General features: G+C 39.7%; 1 protein-coding gene across 1 annotated transcript; it reads left to right on the plus strand.

Moving 5' to 3' along the window:
* Positions 1-2,678: 2,678 nt before the first annotated feature.
* Positions 2,679-16,255, plus strand: LOC116043070 (Kv channel-interacting protein 2-like). The gene is made up of 9 exons (XM_031289583.2): positions 2,679-3,151; positions 11,519-11,617; positions 11,807-11,931; positions 12,067-12,136; positions 12,924-12,994; positions 13,479-13,586; positions 13,696-13,800; positions 15,352-15,414; positions 15,507-16,255. The coding sequence occupies exons 1-9, from the start codon at positions 3,079-3,081 to the stop codon at positions 15,552-15,554; spliced, it is 762 nt and encodes a 253-aa protein (XP_031145443.1). The 5' UTR covers positions 2,679-3,078; the 3' UTR covers positions 15,555-16,255.
* The last annotated feature ends 1,310 nt before the right edge of the window (positions 16,256-17,565 follow it).

Genomic DNA, 17,565 nt, shown 5'->3' on the forward strand with positions numbered 1-17,565 from the left:
AACGGAGTTCTGTGTGTTGGTTTGAGAGTTACCTCAAGGCAAGCACACAATAATACTGTTTATTGTTGGTTTTTATAGTTAATATGTCCTGGGTGGTGTGGTATTTTAAAGGAATCTACATTTATGCAATAGTATTTTGTTCTTTGAAATAGCTGAGCAACGAAAAGGTTTATATTAGGTTTTGAAGCGGGATTAAAGGCACCGATTTTACATGTCAAAGTCAATTTACTAATCATGGAAAGTACTACTCAGCCTGTGAAAGAGCTGCATAATGCCTCCTGTGGCTTTGGGGGAGATTTTTCAAGCGTGAAAAAGTGACTCATGTGACATCACTTGAGTAATCTTATGTTTAGCTTGGAGAAGTTTGAACAGAAAGCTGTGTACTGGTTTTAAGCCATGCTAGCAGATGGCAAATCGGTCCACCACATTCCTCAAATATGTTACGGCCTCCAATTAAAGAAACAAACCAAGGCTCAAAAGGTATTGGAGGACGCAACATATAAAAAAGGATGTAATTTATCAAAGCTTGGTTGCACTACAAATTCATCAACATTAAACTCCATTGTCAAGAGCGAATAGCACAACCCCGACTAACCGATCACTATAAAAAGAACCTCCCCTGCTGAGTCAGAAAGGGTATAACGGGCTGGAAATATATACGGGCTGGAAAAATATACCGCCTGAAAATTCACACAGCAAACAAAAAAAACTCAAGGAGCCGCAGCACCAAAAATCTATGGCATCCAAACGTGTGCACGGATTAACATCAAAGCACACAAAAAGTAGGCAATGTGAAGACACGGTATGAACACAAAGTATCAAAGTAACCATCCCCCAGTGTCAAAGCACGCTTCAATTAACACAGAGAGAGGGAAAAAAACAACTATTATACAGTTTACCAACACAAGTAACTGCGCCAAAAGCAAAAATGCACAGCTACACACTGAGGCAAAAAGCAAAAGCCATCAACACTCCACCACACTTCAAAGCCTACAAATAACACTCAATGCAATGAAAACCGCGTTTAGACGAGCCCCCAAATATTCGTCCAGACTAATATCTCAACAACTATCAGATAGATTGTCAATAAATTTGGTCCAGATATTCATGATCTCCAGAGGATGAATCCTGATGACATTGGTGATATCCTGACTGTTCCTGTAGCACCACCAGCAGGACAAAGTTTTCAGTTATATCTCAACATCTACTGGATGGATTGGTCACATATTTTGTACACACATTGATAGTCCCCAGGTGATAAATCCTAATGATTTTGGTGATCTTCTGACTTTTCTTCCAACGGAACTATGAAGGCAACTTTTGTATTATGTATGAGTAGAATGTCAGCATCTATATAATGGATCGCCATGACTAATGGCACTCCCATCAGCCTCAACTTTACTGAAAATTTTGTTTTCTTCTGTTTCTTGTAATAAGTCCCTCAACTTTATGGAAGAGCAACACTAATTTGCTTGAGTGCTTCCAGTTTTCAAGTTATTTCAGCTTGTTGGGTTTTCCATTTTTCTTTGTAAAGAAAATATTAAACCAATGAACCAGTCCTAATTCATTTATTGATAATTTTCATGTCTTTCTTAATGTCTTTCCAAGAAAATGTTACATTTAAACAGTTGTACAGATTTTAAAATGTACTCAAATTAAACATTAAATATAGACTTCATGAAAAAGCTACTCATTTATCCGTACTTTAAACCTTGATGATGTTTCAGAAAGGCTCAAAGTCTTACATGTTAGAGGGTTTAAATAGAAGTTAGTGATGGGAAACAAGGCTGTGGAAATCTTGAAGTTTATCCCAAAAATCAGCTTGTGGCCTCCTATGTCTCCACCTAGCTTATGTTGTGTATTTATGGATCAAATATTCAAATTATTTTTCTCGAATGACGACCTTGGTGCTTGCATTTATCTGAAATATGAGTGAGTCATTCGTTAACTCTACCAGCTCAAGGACGAGGAGCTGACAGGGTATTGATCCGGAGGTATTACTTCTTCCAACTGAGCCAAAGCTGCTCAAGTCCCGAGCCAAGGTGAGACCATCCATCAGAGTATAGATCAGCAGATACACTCCCACGTCCCTCTGTCTGTCTGTCTGTCTGCCTGCCTGTCTGTCTGTCTGTCTGTCTGCCTGCCTGCCTGCCTGCCTGTCTGTCTGTCTGTCTGCCTGCCTGCCTGCCTGCCTGCCTGTCTGTCTGTCTGTCTGTCTGTCTGTCTGACTGCCTGTCTGCCTGCATGTCCGTCCGTCTGTCTGTCTGTCTGCCTGCCTTCATCACTCTTTAGCTGTAATGCTCTCTCTCTCTCTCTCTCTCTCTCTTCCTCTCTCTCTCTCTCTCTCTCTCTCTCTCTCTCTCTCTCTCTCTCTTCCTCTCTCTCTCTCTCCTCTCTCTCTCTCTCTCTCTCTCCTCTCTCTCTCTCTCTCTATCCTCTCTCTCTCTCTCTCTCTCTCCCTCTCTCTCGCTCTCTCTCTCTCCCTCTCCCTCTCTCTCTCTCTCTCTCTCTCTCTCTCTCTCTCTCTCCCTCTCTCTCTCTCTCTCTCTCTCTCTCTCCCTCTCCCTCTCTCTCTCTCCCTCTCCCTCTCTCTCTATCTCTCTCCCTCTCTCTCTCTCTATCTCTCTCTCTCTCTCTCTCTCTCTCTCTCTCTCCCTCTCTCTCTCTCTATCTCTCTCTCTCTCTCTCTCTCTCTCTCTCAGCTCGGACAGATGCAGATTCTCCAGCTGACAGCAGACGTACTCTTTTTCATTTTTGGATATTTTTGGACAACCAAAGTAAAGTCATCAGCTGTCTGCTGTGGATCAGCATTACATGTGAACCTTAAACCCACGGAAGCCTCAAAGTGACCGCGGACTCTGCATGGATGTGAGCGCGCGCTGATGAGCGGGAGCAGGACGTTTGGATAGAGAGACACGAGCTTTTGCATGCGACCAGTTTGCAGCACCCCTACACACAAGCCGATGCTTGCAGAAAAGTGACATGCAAACAGGAATGAAGTCGTAGATGAGCTGCGGATCCGACGCGCGCACAGATCCTGCAGGTCCAGCGGTGGTCTGGTAAGAACTGAAACAAAACATGAAATCCAGGAGTCAGGACCAGAGTTTGTCCGACTCCAGAGAGCTGGACAGATCTTACGACCCACTTACAGGTATCAGTCTTTGTCATCTCTTTTTAAATATGGGAAACTGAACAATTGCTTGATTTAGGCTACTGCTGTTTGCCGACCTGACTGATATTTCCAGTGACTCTGAGCTCATGAAAGTTTGCTTTGGTTATTCTAAACAGTAAACTGCCACATAGTCTACAGTAGACGACTTAGGGTCCTTTTAAATAAATAGTATTCAGGACTTAGCTCTGTCAAAAAAGCAAAACTGAGTGAGTATTTTAAACCCCATAATCCTGTTTCATCATCTGTCACCAGCTGTTGCAAACCAGCCACAGTTCACTGTGTGTGTGAATGGGACAATTGAGCAGCCATTAAAATTACTTTTAATGGCTGCTTGATGTTTAGTATTTAAGCTAAACATCATTGCTTTAGCCTGCTCACTGTTATAGCCTACATATAAAAAAATATGTACAAATATTCCTAAAAAAAAACAGCCTGGTTGTATCCAGGGGCGTAGCACAAAATTCTGGGCCCTGTAGAAAGGCATTTTCTATGGGCCCCTCCCCGCATCCACAGCTGTTCATTCTAGCATCTTTTTGGGCCCTCCTCACACGAGGGCCCTGGGTACTCATGTTTGTTTTCATGCAATGCTCTAAAAATGCTGCGCAAACGACCAAATGCACTGTGGCGACAACTGATATTGCAGTGGTAAATGCCCTCTCTCAAATGAAAGAGAAAACAAAACGGAAAGCTTAATGTGCTTTACAAAAAATGTGAGAACAACTTCATATTATGACCAAAGGTCACACAGATGAACATCACTAGTATCCTCTGGTGGTGTAAACATAGGCATACTGTCGCTCAGATAAACACATTGATAAGGCTTAAAGTGGAGAGAGAACAGAACAGAAACGATTTAAGAAAAAAGGAGACTCGTCCGTTTCTTGTCATCTAAAATTACTTGTGAGTGCGTGTGTTTCTGGTCTAATTACATCCGTTTGTTAGACTTTTCCGTCTTTTATTTTCCTCGTGAGTGCACTCTCTCTCTCTCTCTCTCTCTCTCTCACACACACACACACACACACACACACACACACACACACACACACACACACACACACACACACACACATGTGCTTGCGCACGTGCATGCATGATGATGTCTTTCTTGTGACAACTTCCCAAAATAGTCTTTTCCTTTAAAAATAAATGTGTAAAAATAACTCAAGAGTGGCAGTGTTGTTCCCATTTAGTTTTCATGGTCTTTCTAAACCACTGTATTTAATATAGTAGGCCCATGTAGCATAAAGATGAAAGTTTACTTACAGTAATGGCCAGTGTGATATCCATTTAGCGGAAGGTTAACCAAACAGTGAACAGGTGCATGAACACAGAGGCTTTAGGGGGCGTTCAGGATCACACAAACAGGCCTTTTTTTATTAAAGGTGGTGCCTGAGGCACAAAACTGCAGCCTTTAGTGTTCAACTCTATTGTATCTGTCAAATAAGCACCCAACAGTTATGTTGAACATATTGACATCCAGCTGATGTTTATGAGGAAGCAACAACAACTGCTTATGGGAAAAGTCTGTTAAAATGCATTTACATTATTTATCAGCTATATCTAAAACTGAGCAGGAAAAATGTGTTTATGTGCAGCTGTTCATACATTATAGATACTGGATCCTTTTCAAGTCATCACTTTCTACACTACACTTCACATGTTACAGTGACCCTGACTGACTGCTGCTGCTGAGGTGCAGCTGGATCATGATGCCATGTGGAAAGACTTTTTTTTAAAGCAATAGCTCAAAACTTTGGGAAATACACTTATTTTCTTTTATGGTGAGAATAAGATGTCATGTCTGCACAGTAAATACGAAGCTACACTGCCTGTTAGCTTAGCTTAGCATTAAAGACTGGAAACTGGAATCAGCCATTCTGGCTCTTGTTTGTTTGAGCCGTACAAAAACCAAAGACTAAAAACAAAACGTTAACCTCGGGTTATGTGCCGGACTTTTTTCTTGTCCAGAAGCAGTTGGTTGGCAACGAGCAGTTAGTACTTTCACCATAACCCCCTGTAACAATGCAACGACTTGTTTTTACACCAAGGTTTTTTGTGCGGGTCGAACAAACAAGATATAATGTGAATTTAAGAGGTGCTGGTAGGTGGATTTAATGTATTACCTTTAGACAGAGCCAGCTGTTCCCCTCTGTTTTCAGTCTTTGTGCTAAGCTAAGCTAACAGGTTGCTGGTTGTAGCTTCATATTTAGGCCTACTGTACAGACATTAAAGTGGTATCAATCTTTTCATCTAACGCTTGACAAGAAAGCGAGGTACGACTGTATCTCCCAAAAAAATCCGTAGAAATCCGGATTTATATAATGTCTTAATATGAAGGAATTTCCTATTATGATTTTTCACAGGTTTTTTCTGTATTTTTATTTTTTTGGATTAACAGAAATGTCCGTTAAAGTTACAGAGGATATACTTTAAGTTTAGAGAATTTTCTGTTTTTTGATTAACAGAAATGTCCATTAAAGGCACAGACGATATACTGTAAATCTACAGAATTTTCAGTTTTTGGATTAACAGAATTGTCCGTAAACTAAACGGAAAAGGTACTGGTAATTTTCTGCCAGGACATACATATGCAGTCCGACAGGAGAAAATTTGGGTGGGGAAAGTGAAAGAGCAGCACTTGTCCCTGCCTCATCACCACCACTGAGGTGCCCTTGAGCAAAGTCCTTAACTCCAACCGCTCCAGTGGAGATGCTCAGTGGCCAGCAGATCAGACTGTGGTTGTACTGGGCAGCTTCCAGGTATGAATGTGTAACTGTGTGAATGTGACAGGTCGTCGTTGCAAATGAGAGAAATTGTTCTTAATCGACTCACCTGGATAAATAAAGGTACACAAAAAAAAAAACTACATTATACATTTTTTTACAGTGTATTCCTTTAAGATTCATGTTCTAATTTGGGGATAAGCATTGAATCTCTTGTCTCTGTTAATGGAATTTTTAAACTAATATTGTCTTCAGTGTTGTGACAGTCTCCACTTTTACATATTGTAGAATCATCTCTAGTGCACCTGCATGTATGACTGTGTGTGTGTTTGCATGAGAAAGGGGATAACATTTTCATAGATTTTCATTCATGACATTTTTGTAGAGTGCTCAAGGGATTTAGTTCCCCCTAATGCATCAAAAACTGTCAACGCTGATGACATAAATATTGCATTTATATAACTTAGTTACATGGTGGACTTCAACATAAAAGCCCCTCAGAGCCAAATAGATTTCATGTCAGGTGCCAGATTGAATTGGCTAGACTGATGAAGAGTAAATCAAAATCAATGTTGTGTAACAAATAATCAGTGCTGGTGGACGTGTGCCTCGGTGCGAGGACACATGAGGTCAAAAGAATTGATATGTATATATATGACAATCACTAAGGGCTCATGATGTCAGTGGAAGAGAAAGAGTGTGTGGATTTAACAGTGTGTGGTTTGTATGAGACGTCTATAATCTGAACTGTGTCCTTTCTGAGGATTATGGTAAGCACAGAGGCTGTTGCTCGGGTAACATTATGTTACAAACATTCACTGAGCGCTGCATGACCCTACTGAAGCTGCCACGCTCTCCCAAGTATAAGCACAAATGCTACCAGGGAACGAGGTGTTCAGGTTTAGGGTCATAATAAAATGATTTGGCTTATGCATTGATGAGCATTTATACGTTTTTTTGTTAACCAATTGTTTCATAGTTAATAAATCATTTACTATTACATTTATGTTTCCTTCTTCAATTATTAATGCCAGCAGATGCTTGCATTTTCTTTCTAGCTAATATCAGGAAGGAGGATTAACTTTTGGGAAGAAAGTTTGGTTATAGGTCCATAGAGGACACTGAGGTGTAGTTTCTCTTTTCATCCTACTAGTAGTTTTTTTTTTAAATTTTTCTAAGAAAACCAAGAACAAACACTCATTATGCATAAACTACATACATGCAGCTGCCACTTTGGGAGGCTTTAATCCTTCCACTGTGATTAAATTTATCCTCCAAATCTAAATTTTTAAAATGCCTTTGCTAGTAACTTGCCTGATTAAAAGCCCATTGATCAGGCCACTTTGGAAGTTTGAGGGTTTGAGATTTCAGCAAATATTCTGACTGATTATACCCTCCACATGGACTGAAATGCAACGATGGTCTACAGTAAATCTGCTGAAGGACTTAACACAGTGGTTCTCAAACTTTTTCACATCAAGGACCCCTAAACTAACACAAATTAGACCCCCATCTGATACGACTTTGTCCCAGGGTCCCCTACCTGATAGAATTTTTGGTTTTTGATGTTTAATTACAGAAAGTGAATGAAACTCATGAGCAAAATAGTCATACAATCGGTCATTGTTTTACTTGTGGATGAAATTATAGTGAAAATAAATGATTCCCCTTTTTCGTTGTGGACCCCCTGGAACCCACTTTGAGAACCACTGACTTAACAACGCTCTCAATAAACAACTTTTAATTCCTTTATAAGTATAACTTTTTTTAAATGTGTACCAAAAGAGGTGATGACTCCTCTTCAAAGCCTCTCAGCCCTCCTTTTAATGAATTTCTTTATTTCTCTCACTTTTTTCTCCATCCACAGTTTAAGTATTTTCATTCAGTGTTTTGCACCAGTGGATAAAAGGTGCAGATAAGAGAGCCTTTCAATGTGTTGATAACAGCAGGGAAGAGTGTATTGATCTGCCTCAGAAGGCTGCATTTGTTTAAATTGATTCACACGATCAAAGTCACCCAGAGGGTCTCCAGAACTGAGAAAAGGCTGCTGGATGATCTCAGCACCTGCTGAAATAACAGAGTCAGTGTTACTCAGCAGTCCAAGCCTGGAGTTCTCTATCGTATCAAGACTATCTCTCTACCGTTACATATTCCATATGTACGGGGATGATCCCCCTGAGGTCAGGTACGTGGATACTTCTTTAAGACACACCGGCTTGCCCGGCCACGCCCTATGCTATTGTCTATAAAGCACCTGTGCTGGCGTGGAATCACTGATAGTTTGATCGGAACCGTCTCCGAGCGATATTCAATGATCAGTTTGTGCCGTGGGACAGTGTAAAAGTTACGTACTGCAACAAGCTGCCACACAGACTTCAATCAAACAAGTACGTTACGTTTGCTCATATTGTAACATTGCGAACAGTATGAACAAAATCCTTTATATTGGGGAACTGTGAGTGGCATTACATTCTGTCCAGCTGATGATCTAATATAACAGCTGGAATAATTCTTCAGCTGAGCTAGACATCAATAAGCTGTGTCGTCTCTTTGAGAACATCCTCCCGCTCTGTTTTTGTTGGATTACTGTGCAAATAAGTCACATCAAACAGCTGCCCTTAGAAAGCATTTCAATAAATAAAAAATATATATATAATATCTGCCCTGCACTCTGTCACGTCTAAAAAATATCATCTAGAAAGACAGGAAACAGCAGGGAACTTTTGTTGTTGTCTCTGTCTTCCTGCAAAATGGTTCTCCAGTATTTTTCTGCATAAAAAAGCTGAGATGTTTGTAACATCCTCATGGCTCTGTGTGTGTGTGTGTGTGTGTGTGTGTGTGTGTGTGTGTGTGAGTGAGAGAGAGGACCTGTAAAGCTTTGTTTGTTTTTCCATAGTTGTGCAGCTGCTGTATTTGATAGTTTGATTGACATATCCTGCATAAAGGCAGGGTAACAACTGGTTTGTTCACACAAAATGAAATCAAATGAATAATTTATGCTTATTTACAGAAGGTGTACGCACACCGGCGTTAGATTAGAATTTATTTTTTCCCTGTCGTATAACATGAAGGAGTAAGTGAGAAGTTCTTTAGTGAATGTTTCTGATATGCCCTTGAGCAAAACATTTAATCCCTGTGTTGCTGCAGTGCAGCTGTTCAACAGGATTCTTTTGTTCTAGATATTTCTCAGGTGTGAATGTGTCGGTTTCACTCTATGTTTCAACCTGTACTGCTGCTGCTGCTGTATGACTGTTATTGAACACATCACAGTTTCCTAGAGCGTGGAAATAAGTCTGATGTGAAACGTGCTTGAGATGGCTAATGCACAACATGGTGTCATCTTTATTAATTTACTTATAATGGAAGTTATCATTTGTGACAATGCAGTTGTAAGATGCGACTGTTTTTAACACTGCTGTTTCTGAGATCATTTAAGAGTTTAGAGACGTGCGCACCTGTCTCACCTTTTACCTGTGAGATGTTTCAGTGACAGCATCTTATTTGACTTAAATGAAAGTCTTACAGGTTTTATACATTCTTCCACCACCGTTCATTCACCTGTATCTGTATTTCCATCACAGTTAGGTTTCATTCATTTATGAGCTACACTGTTAGAAAATCAAGTCCACAGGTTTTCTCTCTGGATAGCAGTGGGAGTGGAGCTGTATCATCAATTCTTCTTTTATATCATATATAAATAGCTTGTTCGTAATCATTTCTCTGACTTTGAGGCCTTCAACAGTTGAGTGTAATGTGAATGTAGTTCAACGCTGCCCTCTAGTGGCAGGAAATAACACATTACGGTCTGGAGATGCAAAAGTTGTGTCAGCAAAGTTGCTGCTGTCCAGCGCCTCAAGTCTACAGTGTCTCTTTGTACTTAGGTCGATCTAAAGTCTCTGTGACTGACTTTACATGAAAGAGACTACAAAACAAGATGCCTATAGCAACAGAAACACAAAAAGTGAGACCTTTAAACAGAACACAAAGAGAATTTAGAAGCAGGCAAAGCTTCAAAATAGAAGGATGAAGATGGATGAAGATGAGGGAAGTTTGACCGTACATGAGGAGGGAGGAGTTGAGCCGGGATGGGATAAGGAAGACATTCAATTGCTTTGTTCAATAATCATCTTAATGAAGATGATTGTAATCCATTAGATCAGGATTATTGATTGAGTCACATGCAGCTTTGGAGCAAGTTATCAGCTGGCAACATTTAGAGAGAACGACTGATTACAAAAAGTGAAGAAGGACAACAGAAAGAGAAATTTTCTTAATAACAAGAAAGCAAAACAGCGATGGAGCTTAAAGTTATCGAGAGTGTGAACATATTAATTAGTTAATAATTGATAATTGAGTCCTGATGTGTTCCCGTTGAATATGACACATTCATTTAAGTGGAATTGAATCACCCATATTCAGTTTTATGGTTGTTGAAATAACAGTTTGAAAAGCTGTGTCTGCTTGTGTTGGACACAGACAGAGACAGAGAGCAGGTTGTAGGTGTGGTGCTGTGGTGTTTTTGGACCATGATGGTGGGTGTCCAGTCTCTATTTTATTACAGCAAGGAGTAGTGTGTGTGTGTGTGTGTGTGTGTGTGTGTGTGTGTGTGTGTGTGTGTGTGTGTGTGTGTGTGTGTGTGTGTGTGTGTGTGTGTGTGTGTGTGTGTGTGTGTGTGTGTGTGTGTGTGTGTGTCTTTCTCCTGTCGTCACTGCTATCCATCTTTCTCATTTCATCTCAACGCTTTACTTAACCACTTAAACCTCACTGAACTGATGGTGGGTCAGTCATTAGAAACTCATGCTGTGCAGCCAAACGTGGTTTAAATTTACAGAACTTTATTTTAGAAAGTTCCCAAAGATACCAATGTCTGCCAACATTTTGAGAAAATCTGCATAAAATAATGCTCAATAAATCTTATTTTTATTTGATTGAATGATGCAGCCATAAAAACATAGAGTCATGGGTTTGAATGTTTAGCTCTGTGAAAGTTCAATATAATACAGAAAGTAACGAAAAATGGTGTGTTACGGGGGTCAACGCTGCTCCATGGGTCAACTTTTTAATTTGTGACATTCCCATCAGCCTCAGCTGTATGTTGTGTTTAGTGCTAATTAGCACATGTTAGCATGCTAACACGCCAAACCAAGATGTTGAACATGGTAAACATTACACCTAAACATTGGAATGTTAGCATTGACATTGTGAGCATGTTAGCTTGCTTGCATTAGCATTAAGCTAAAACATTACCACATTATTTGCATACGAGAAACTGGTGGTGTCAAATTCATTTTAAATAATTTTATTTTGCATCAAACTAAACTCAATGTATTTATTAGTGGCCAGGTCAATCGTGTAAAAAGATATTGTATTTCAAGGATCTTCTTTCTATAATATAGCCTATTTTTAAACAAAGAGTAATATTGGCCATTTAGATCTTCTGTATCAGCCATTACATGCTGGATGCTCTCCAAACAGCTTTGATCTGATGGGTCACACTGGTTCAAAGCCAGATCAGCAAACTCATTTGTGCGCACTAAGTTGCATGGAAAATTGATTCAAAGTACTTGAGTGTGGTTTGGCCAGTGGTTTGCCTCTAATCTCTGCTGTGATTGGTTGTTTCCAGGTAATCCACCATCCAAACCCAATAAAAAGACCTTAAAGCAGCGGTTCCTCAAACTTCTCCCCTGCTGTCGCTCTAGCTCCAGCTCTTCAATTACTCAAAGCAAGTATCAGAACACACGGTCCATCATCACTCCGATTCCCCTTCATATGAATTTAGTCACTGAGATCATTTTTTTCACTCTTGCTTTTCTTACTTTATTTATTTTCACCACCTTTTTCCTCTGGGCAAGGTGTTTCATGTACACTCTGGTGTATCTTAGGGAGTAATTCTCTCCATCCCTACATGCAGGTAATATAACCGATGATGGTGAGCTGTCGACGGTACGTTACCGACCGCAGAGGCTCGACCATCTCGTACATCAGACCAACTTCAGCAAGAAAGAGCTGCAGGTCCTCTACCGGGGATTCAAAAATGTCAGTCAAAGATTCCTGTTTGATTTGTGTACTCTTTTTTTTATACTCGTGTATATCCTTTTTGAATTATATATGCATGAGAAAGCCTGTGTGTGTTTTTCATTGACATCATTTTGTGTTTTTTCATTTCCACAGGAGTGTCCCCACGGTGTTGTGGATGAAGAGACTTTTAAAAGCATCTACTCCAAGTTCTTCCCTCAAGGAGGTCAGTCAGATCCTCCTCATCAACTCACATTTTGAATCCTTATTTAACATTTATTTTGCCAACATTTTACCAGCATTTTTCTGGTATTAAAATATCAAGAGTCCAAATAGGGACCAGTAAGAGATTTATAAGGGAATAATCGTAAATCTTCCATCTTCATTATCCCTGTTTCAGTTCATACTCTCTGCTTTAAGCTGTGCTCATCATCTGCATTTGTCTTTGCTAAGACTGCCAATCTGTGATCCAATGGTCCAAAGATCTTGAGCTTGTAAATTATGTTTACAAATCATTTTAAAGCCTATGTATAGTTTACAACTCTTTGTCCCCTTTTCGGGAAACATAATCACAAATTCAGGTTTGTGAATGTGTAGAAAAAATGTATAGTTATGGGAACTTTGACCCTGCTTTTACAGCCAAAAGCAGGACCAAAATATACACTTTTTAATTAAATGTGTGTAAGTTCATTGTCATTTGTGGGCTTTGGGTGCTGAGTTGAACTCACAGCTTTCTACTTTAAATCTGTAGTCACATGTTTCCCAAAGCAGCTATTTTTCTCAGCCTTTGTGTTTCACTGTTGATTCAGTTTCTGCACACATTTTATTTAGACATTATTAAATGTTTCTATAACTACAAATCTGTTCTACAAACATTCAAAACATTAATTTGATTGTTTTAATTCATTTTTTTCAAGTTCACAAATGGTGATATAAAACCACAGGCTTTAGGATTATCTAAGCATCATTTCACAATCTCGAAACCTTGCTGACTTATTTCCTCTTTCCTCCAGATTCAAGTATGTATGCACATTTCCTGTTTGAAGCTTTTGACATCCACAACAATGGATCGGTCAGCTTTGAGGTGACTTTTCCATCCCATCACTCTCTGCTGTCCAGCCAAATGTTTGTTTCCTCCTTAATTTTCTTCACTTCTGTGTTTTCTTCCTTTCTGCTCCGTAGTGGCACCTCTGTACTTTTAAAAGACAGACAGCACAAAGACTCTTCAAAGAATGCTCCTACTTTTATTCTGTTGTTTTATCGTAAAGCTATTACTTGTTCTTTTTTGCTACTCTAGACTACCATCTGTCTTTCTAGGTATAATAACTCTTTCTAAGATATTTCAATTATTCGAATACAAAGAGCACATAAGATACATTTTTCATATAGATTGTCTTGGCCAGGACACACACACAAGGTTGAATTATAAAAATGTGAATATTCCTCTTCCCTCTTTTAGTACCTTGTTCCTCTTGCTTTCATCTTTACCTTTCGGCTCACTCCTATTGATGCCACTATCACATTCCTGATCTCAATCATGGCTCAGGTTTTCTTCTTTTTTGCCCTAGGACTTTGTCGTAAGTCTGTCCATCATCTTAAAAGGTTCCATTACTGATAAACTCAACTGGGCCTTTAACCTGTATGATCTTAACAAAGACGGCTGCATCACCAGAGAGGTATTTGAATCGTTCTCTCTTTCTCTCTGTCTTGTGTTTACGTCGGCAGCTCTTGGTGGCTCTTGATTCGTTCTGATTTCTTTTCCCTCCCGTCTGTCTGTCTGTCCAGGAGATGACAAACATCATGGACTCCATTTATGACATGATGGGAAAGTATACCGATCCCTGCATGAGGGATAATGCTCCCAAAGAGCATGTTGACAACTTCTTCCAGGTAAAACACACAAAACAATAAACCAAAACGCTCCACATCTCCCAACACTAAACTCAACATGAGTCAAAGAAGCTATTCAAAACAAATGCCCTGCTTGTTTGATTTGATTGATTGAAATTCACTTTAAAACATATTTTAACTTTAAATTGTGCTTTTACACAGTTTGTATGTACTGTAAATAAAGGTTATTACTGTTTTATATCTCACCAGAATTACTCAGCTGAAGCATCAATCGCTCATAATGTACTGTTACAACATGTTTTGTGCACTATACATATTCAGTCATTTAACTAGAGGACAGGACATACGCTATAGATCAGGGGTGGCCAACCAGTTAGGTATAAAGAGCCACAAAAAAAAACGCACCATAGCAAAAAGCCACACAACACATGCACGTCCACACTACAACAGCAACAGTGTCTTCCAGATCTAATGGCAGCCATAATACATAGCCGTTTTTATAGTTTTTTTTCTCACTTAGATTGACTCAGTGGGAAACCTGACAGTCTTTGTTATCCACAATCCTTTTCAGGTCTTGCTTGAACTCGGTTGTGGCCACTCGAAGCAACGGAGAAAAGTTAAAAACAACAATCAACCAATGACACAGCCCCCAGCCACACGATAAGAGCCTCACGCTCCTGTGAGGCTCTTATCGTGTGGCTGGGGCCTGTGTTATTGGTTGATTGGCAAAGAGCCGCATTCGGCTCAAGAGCCACAGTTTCGCCACCCCTGCTGTAGATGGAAAATGAAGACCTAAAACACTCTGGTTTATTTGTTCTTCTCTGTATGTTTTTTTGAGATTCTTAAAGGTACCCTGTAGGGTTTTAGACCACAGGTGGCGCTATGGAGAAACATTTCAATGAGCAGATCCCTGATTTATTTGTATGTCTTGCACATGCACAAGGACGCATATGCACGCACGAGTGTGTGGCAATGCTAGTCCCGCCGCTAGTTTCAGGCCGCTCCACTGATCTTCTAACCTGACTCCGCCAGATGGATTGCTTTGCATTTGCTTGGCATATCCATCTGGGAACTTTCCGTTGGAGAACTTTTGGGAAGGGGCGAAAATACTAAACCATCTGTCTATTACCACCTATGTTGGTGACAGACGGGCCAAATCAACCAATCAGATCAACGATATATCAAACTCTTGCCGAAACCAGTCGGGAGAAGAGCAAAAACATCTTTTCCTCTGAGAAAAGCCTCCAGTGCCGTTTTTTTGCTCTTCTTTCAATGAAGGAATACTTTCTAATTCGGATAAAACTTGCGTGATAGCTACGCTCATCTCATCCGTGGAAGCCGCCATGTTGTTTAGACTGAACGCGTTACACCTAAACCCGCCTCAAAACCAACGCTGATTGGTCGGTCGTTTGGCGAACGGCTCCAAATTTTCTCTGTCTCTCTGTGACTCTGCGAGTGGAAAACTGAAGCTCGCGAGATCAGGACGGTCTCACGAGGCTACTGATCTTCAGTCGTTGGTGTTAACGTGGCAAGCAAACTCCACAGGGTACCTTTAAGGTCACATCTCTGCCTGTGTGTTGCATTTTCCAGAAAATGGACAAGAACAATGATGGAGTGGTCACCATCGAGGAATTCTTGGATACATGCCAAAAGGTTTTCTGCATTTTTTTTACAACCATACGAAATGCACATTTAATGACTTACAAAACCTCCATTTCCATCTTTAACCTTGTTTCTCCATCCAGGATGAAAGCATCATGCAGTCCATGCACATGTTTGACAATGTGATCTAAAGTGGACATAGACATAACATTTCCCCTGCTGCCTGGAGTTCTTCTACAGTCATTCTGCTCCAGCCAGAGTGGACGGGGCTTCTGGGCCCTAAACAGAGTGGGGCAGGGTGCAAAGGGCAATGTCCTGAGGATAGCTACCCCCAAACCATCTTTTCTTGTGAAATGTTTTATTTTATTAAACGTGTACAGGAAGGCATCAAAAGGTGGACTTTGCTGTTTTAAGATCTTGTAGACTGATTTGAACAAGCATATTTAATGCTGTAAAAATAAAGCTTCATAACAATAAGCATTGATGAACAGACGGTTCAAAAACAGCAGATACAGTAGGCGACAGACTCTTCACTTATACAAATGACTATTATCATATTTTCTCTATTGCATGAATGAATGTGCAGACACATGGAACAAATTGAACAATGTTGAATTTGTTGTAAAGTATCACTCACTGTCTATACTCACAGTTAGAGGGACGGCTCTAATAAAGAAATGAAGTTTGAAATCAAGCAATAATCTTAAATTAACTGTCCTCCGTGTTCTTATGGCGCTCACCACTCACATTTATTGTAACATATTGTGTCTGCATGATGTGTCGGTTTTGACTGGCCATTCAAATGGTGGATTAAAGTGTTGATATTTTTTCTATACGGATGTGGTAACAATGATGATGAAGTTGAATAAAACTACACAGTTGCTATGCAAAAGCGCATTATTATTGGATGATCCACTAATGTCACAGTCGTCCTTGACTTTTTCTTGTTACAGGTTCTCTATCCACAAGTTCAGAGGTCATCTTTGCCATTTTATAGTTTTTTCTTTTGCAAAATGTAATGAACCAAAACAGAGAGCGAGTTAAAGAGATATAAGAAATTTTTTTCTTATTCAAATCTTACATTTGAATCTCAAACAAACATGCAGCAGAGCCACAGAGGCAGTGTGGGGGGTGCAGAAAGAGAGGAGCTGGGGAGCATGAAGATGCTTTGAACTGAGACCTGCAGCTACTTTGAGAAGGACCAACATTGACTTTTAGACAGAGCACAATCACTAGAAGAACCACTAAAAGAAAATATATTCTGACCAACTCAGAAATATGGTTAGAGAGTGAGAGAAATAAAAGATGCAGCAAGAGGCAGATCTAAAATTGGAAAAATAAAAAGATGGAAATTGATTGATCCTCAACACAATCCAGCAGTATCTAATATCTGCCCATTGTGGCAAGAACAATGGCACAAAAACATTATTATCTTTGTAGAAGGGACAAACACTAATCTGGTAAAAATAGGAAATGTAAGGTCTGAAGGAAGCAACAAAACAGGCCGGTTTTCTGTAGGGGTAGGACCAGATAAGCACAAGGCTTCTTTCTACTCCTTTTTAGACAAAAATTATTAATTTATGTTTTACATATCAGCATTATTTTATTTTTTTATATTTTTTTAAATGTTCAAAATAAAAATGTTAAAAAAAATGGCACTTGGTGAAATAAACTCCCTCACAGAATCAGATTTTATTTTTTAAAGACCAATTCCACTCTCCTCCAAAAATATAATAATTAACCAAAGGAAAAGAACTGTATGTTACAGTTTTGGGTTTCAAGGATTATAACACTTTTCATTTGACTAAAATAAGCAAAAACTATGTATTTCTATGGTTTAAAGTTCTGTTTGATTCATCAGATCATAAACAGTCAAAAAGGAGCCTTTTCCAGCTGCTTCAGGCAGACCAAAACGGAACTTGACCGCATCCCATCAGTAGGAGGTATGAGCCAGTAAAGGGTTCATTTTATATGTACTGTATGTGCTGCACTTAAGGTGCAGTAGGTAAGACTTATAAAACTAGCTTTCTGTCATATTTGCTGAAACTGACCCTATGTTCCAGTAGAACTACATGAAGCAGGTCATTAAAAAAAAATCTGGCTCCTCTGGCACCACCTATTAGCAAAAATCCACAGCTCCCTGTTCAGATGCTCCAATCAGGGCCGGGGGGGGGGTGTCTAACTGCGTGTCAATCACTGCTT

This window comes from Sander lucioperca, chromosome 4 (genome assembly GCF_008315115.2).
Source record: "Sander lucioperca isolate FBNREF2018 chromosome 4, SLUC_FBN_1.2, whole genome shotgun sequence".
NCBI lineage: Eukaryota > Metazoa > Chordata > Actinopteri > Perciformes > Percidae > Sander > Sander lucioperca.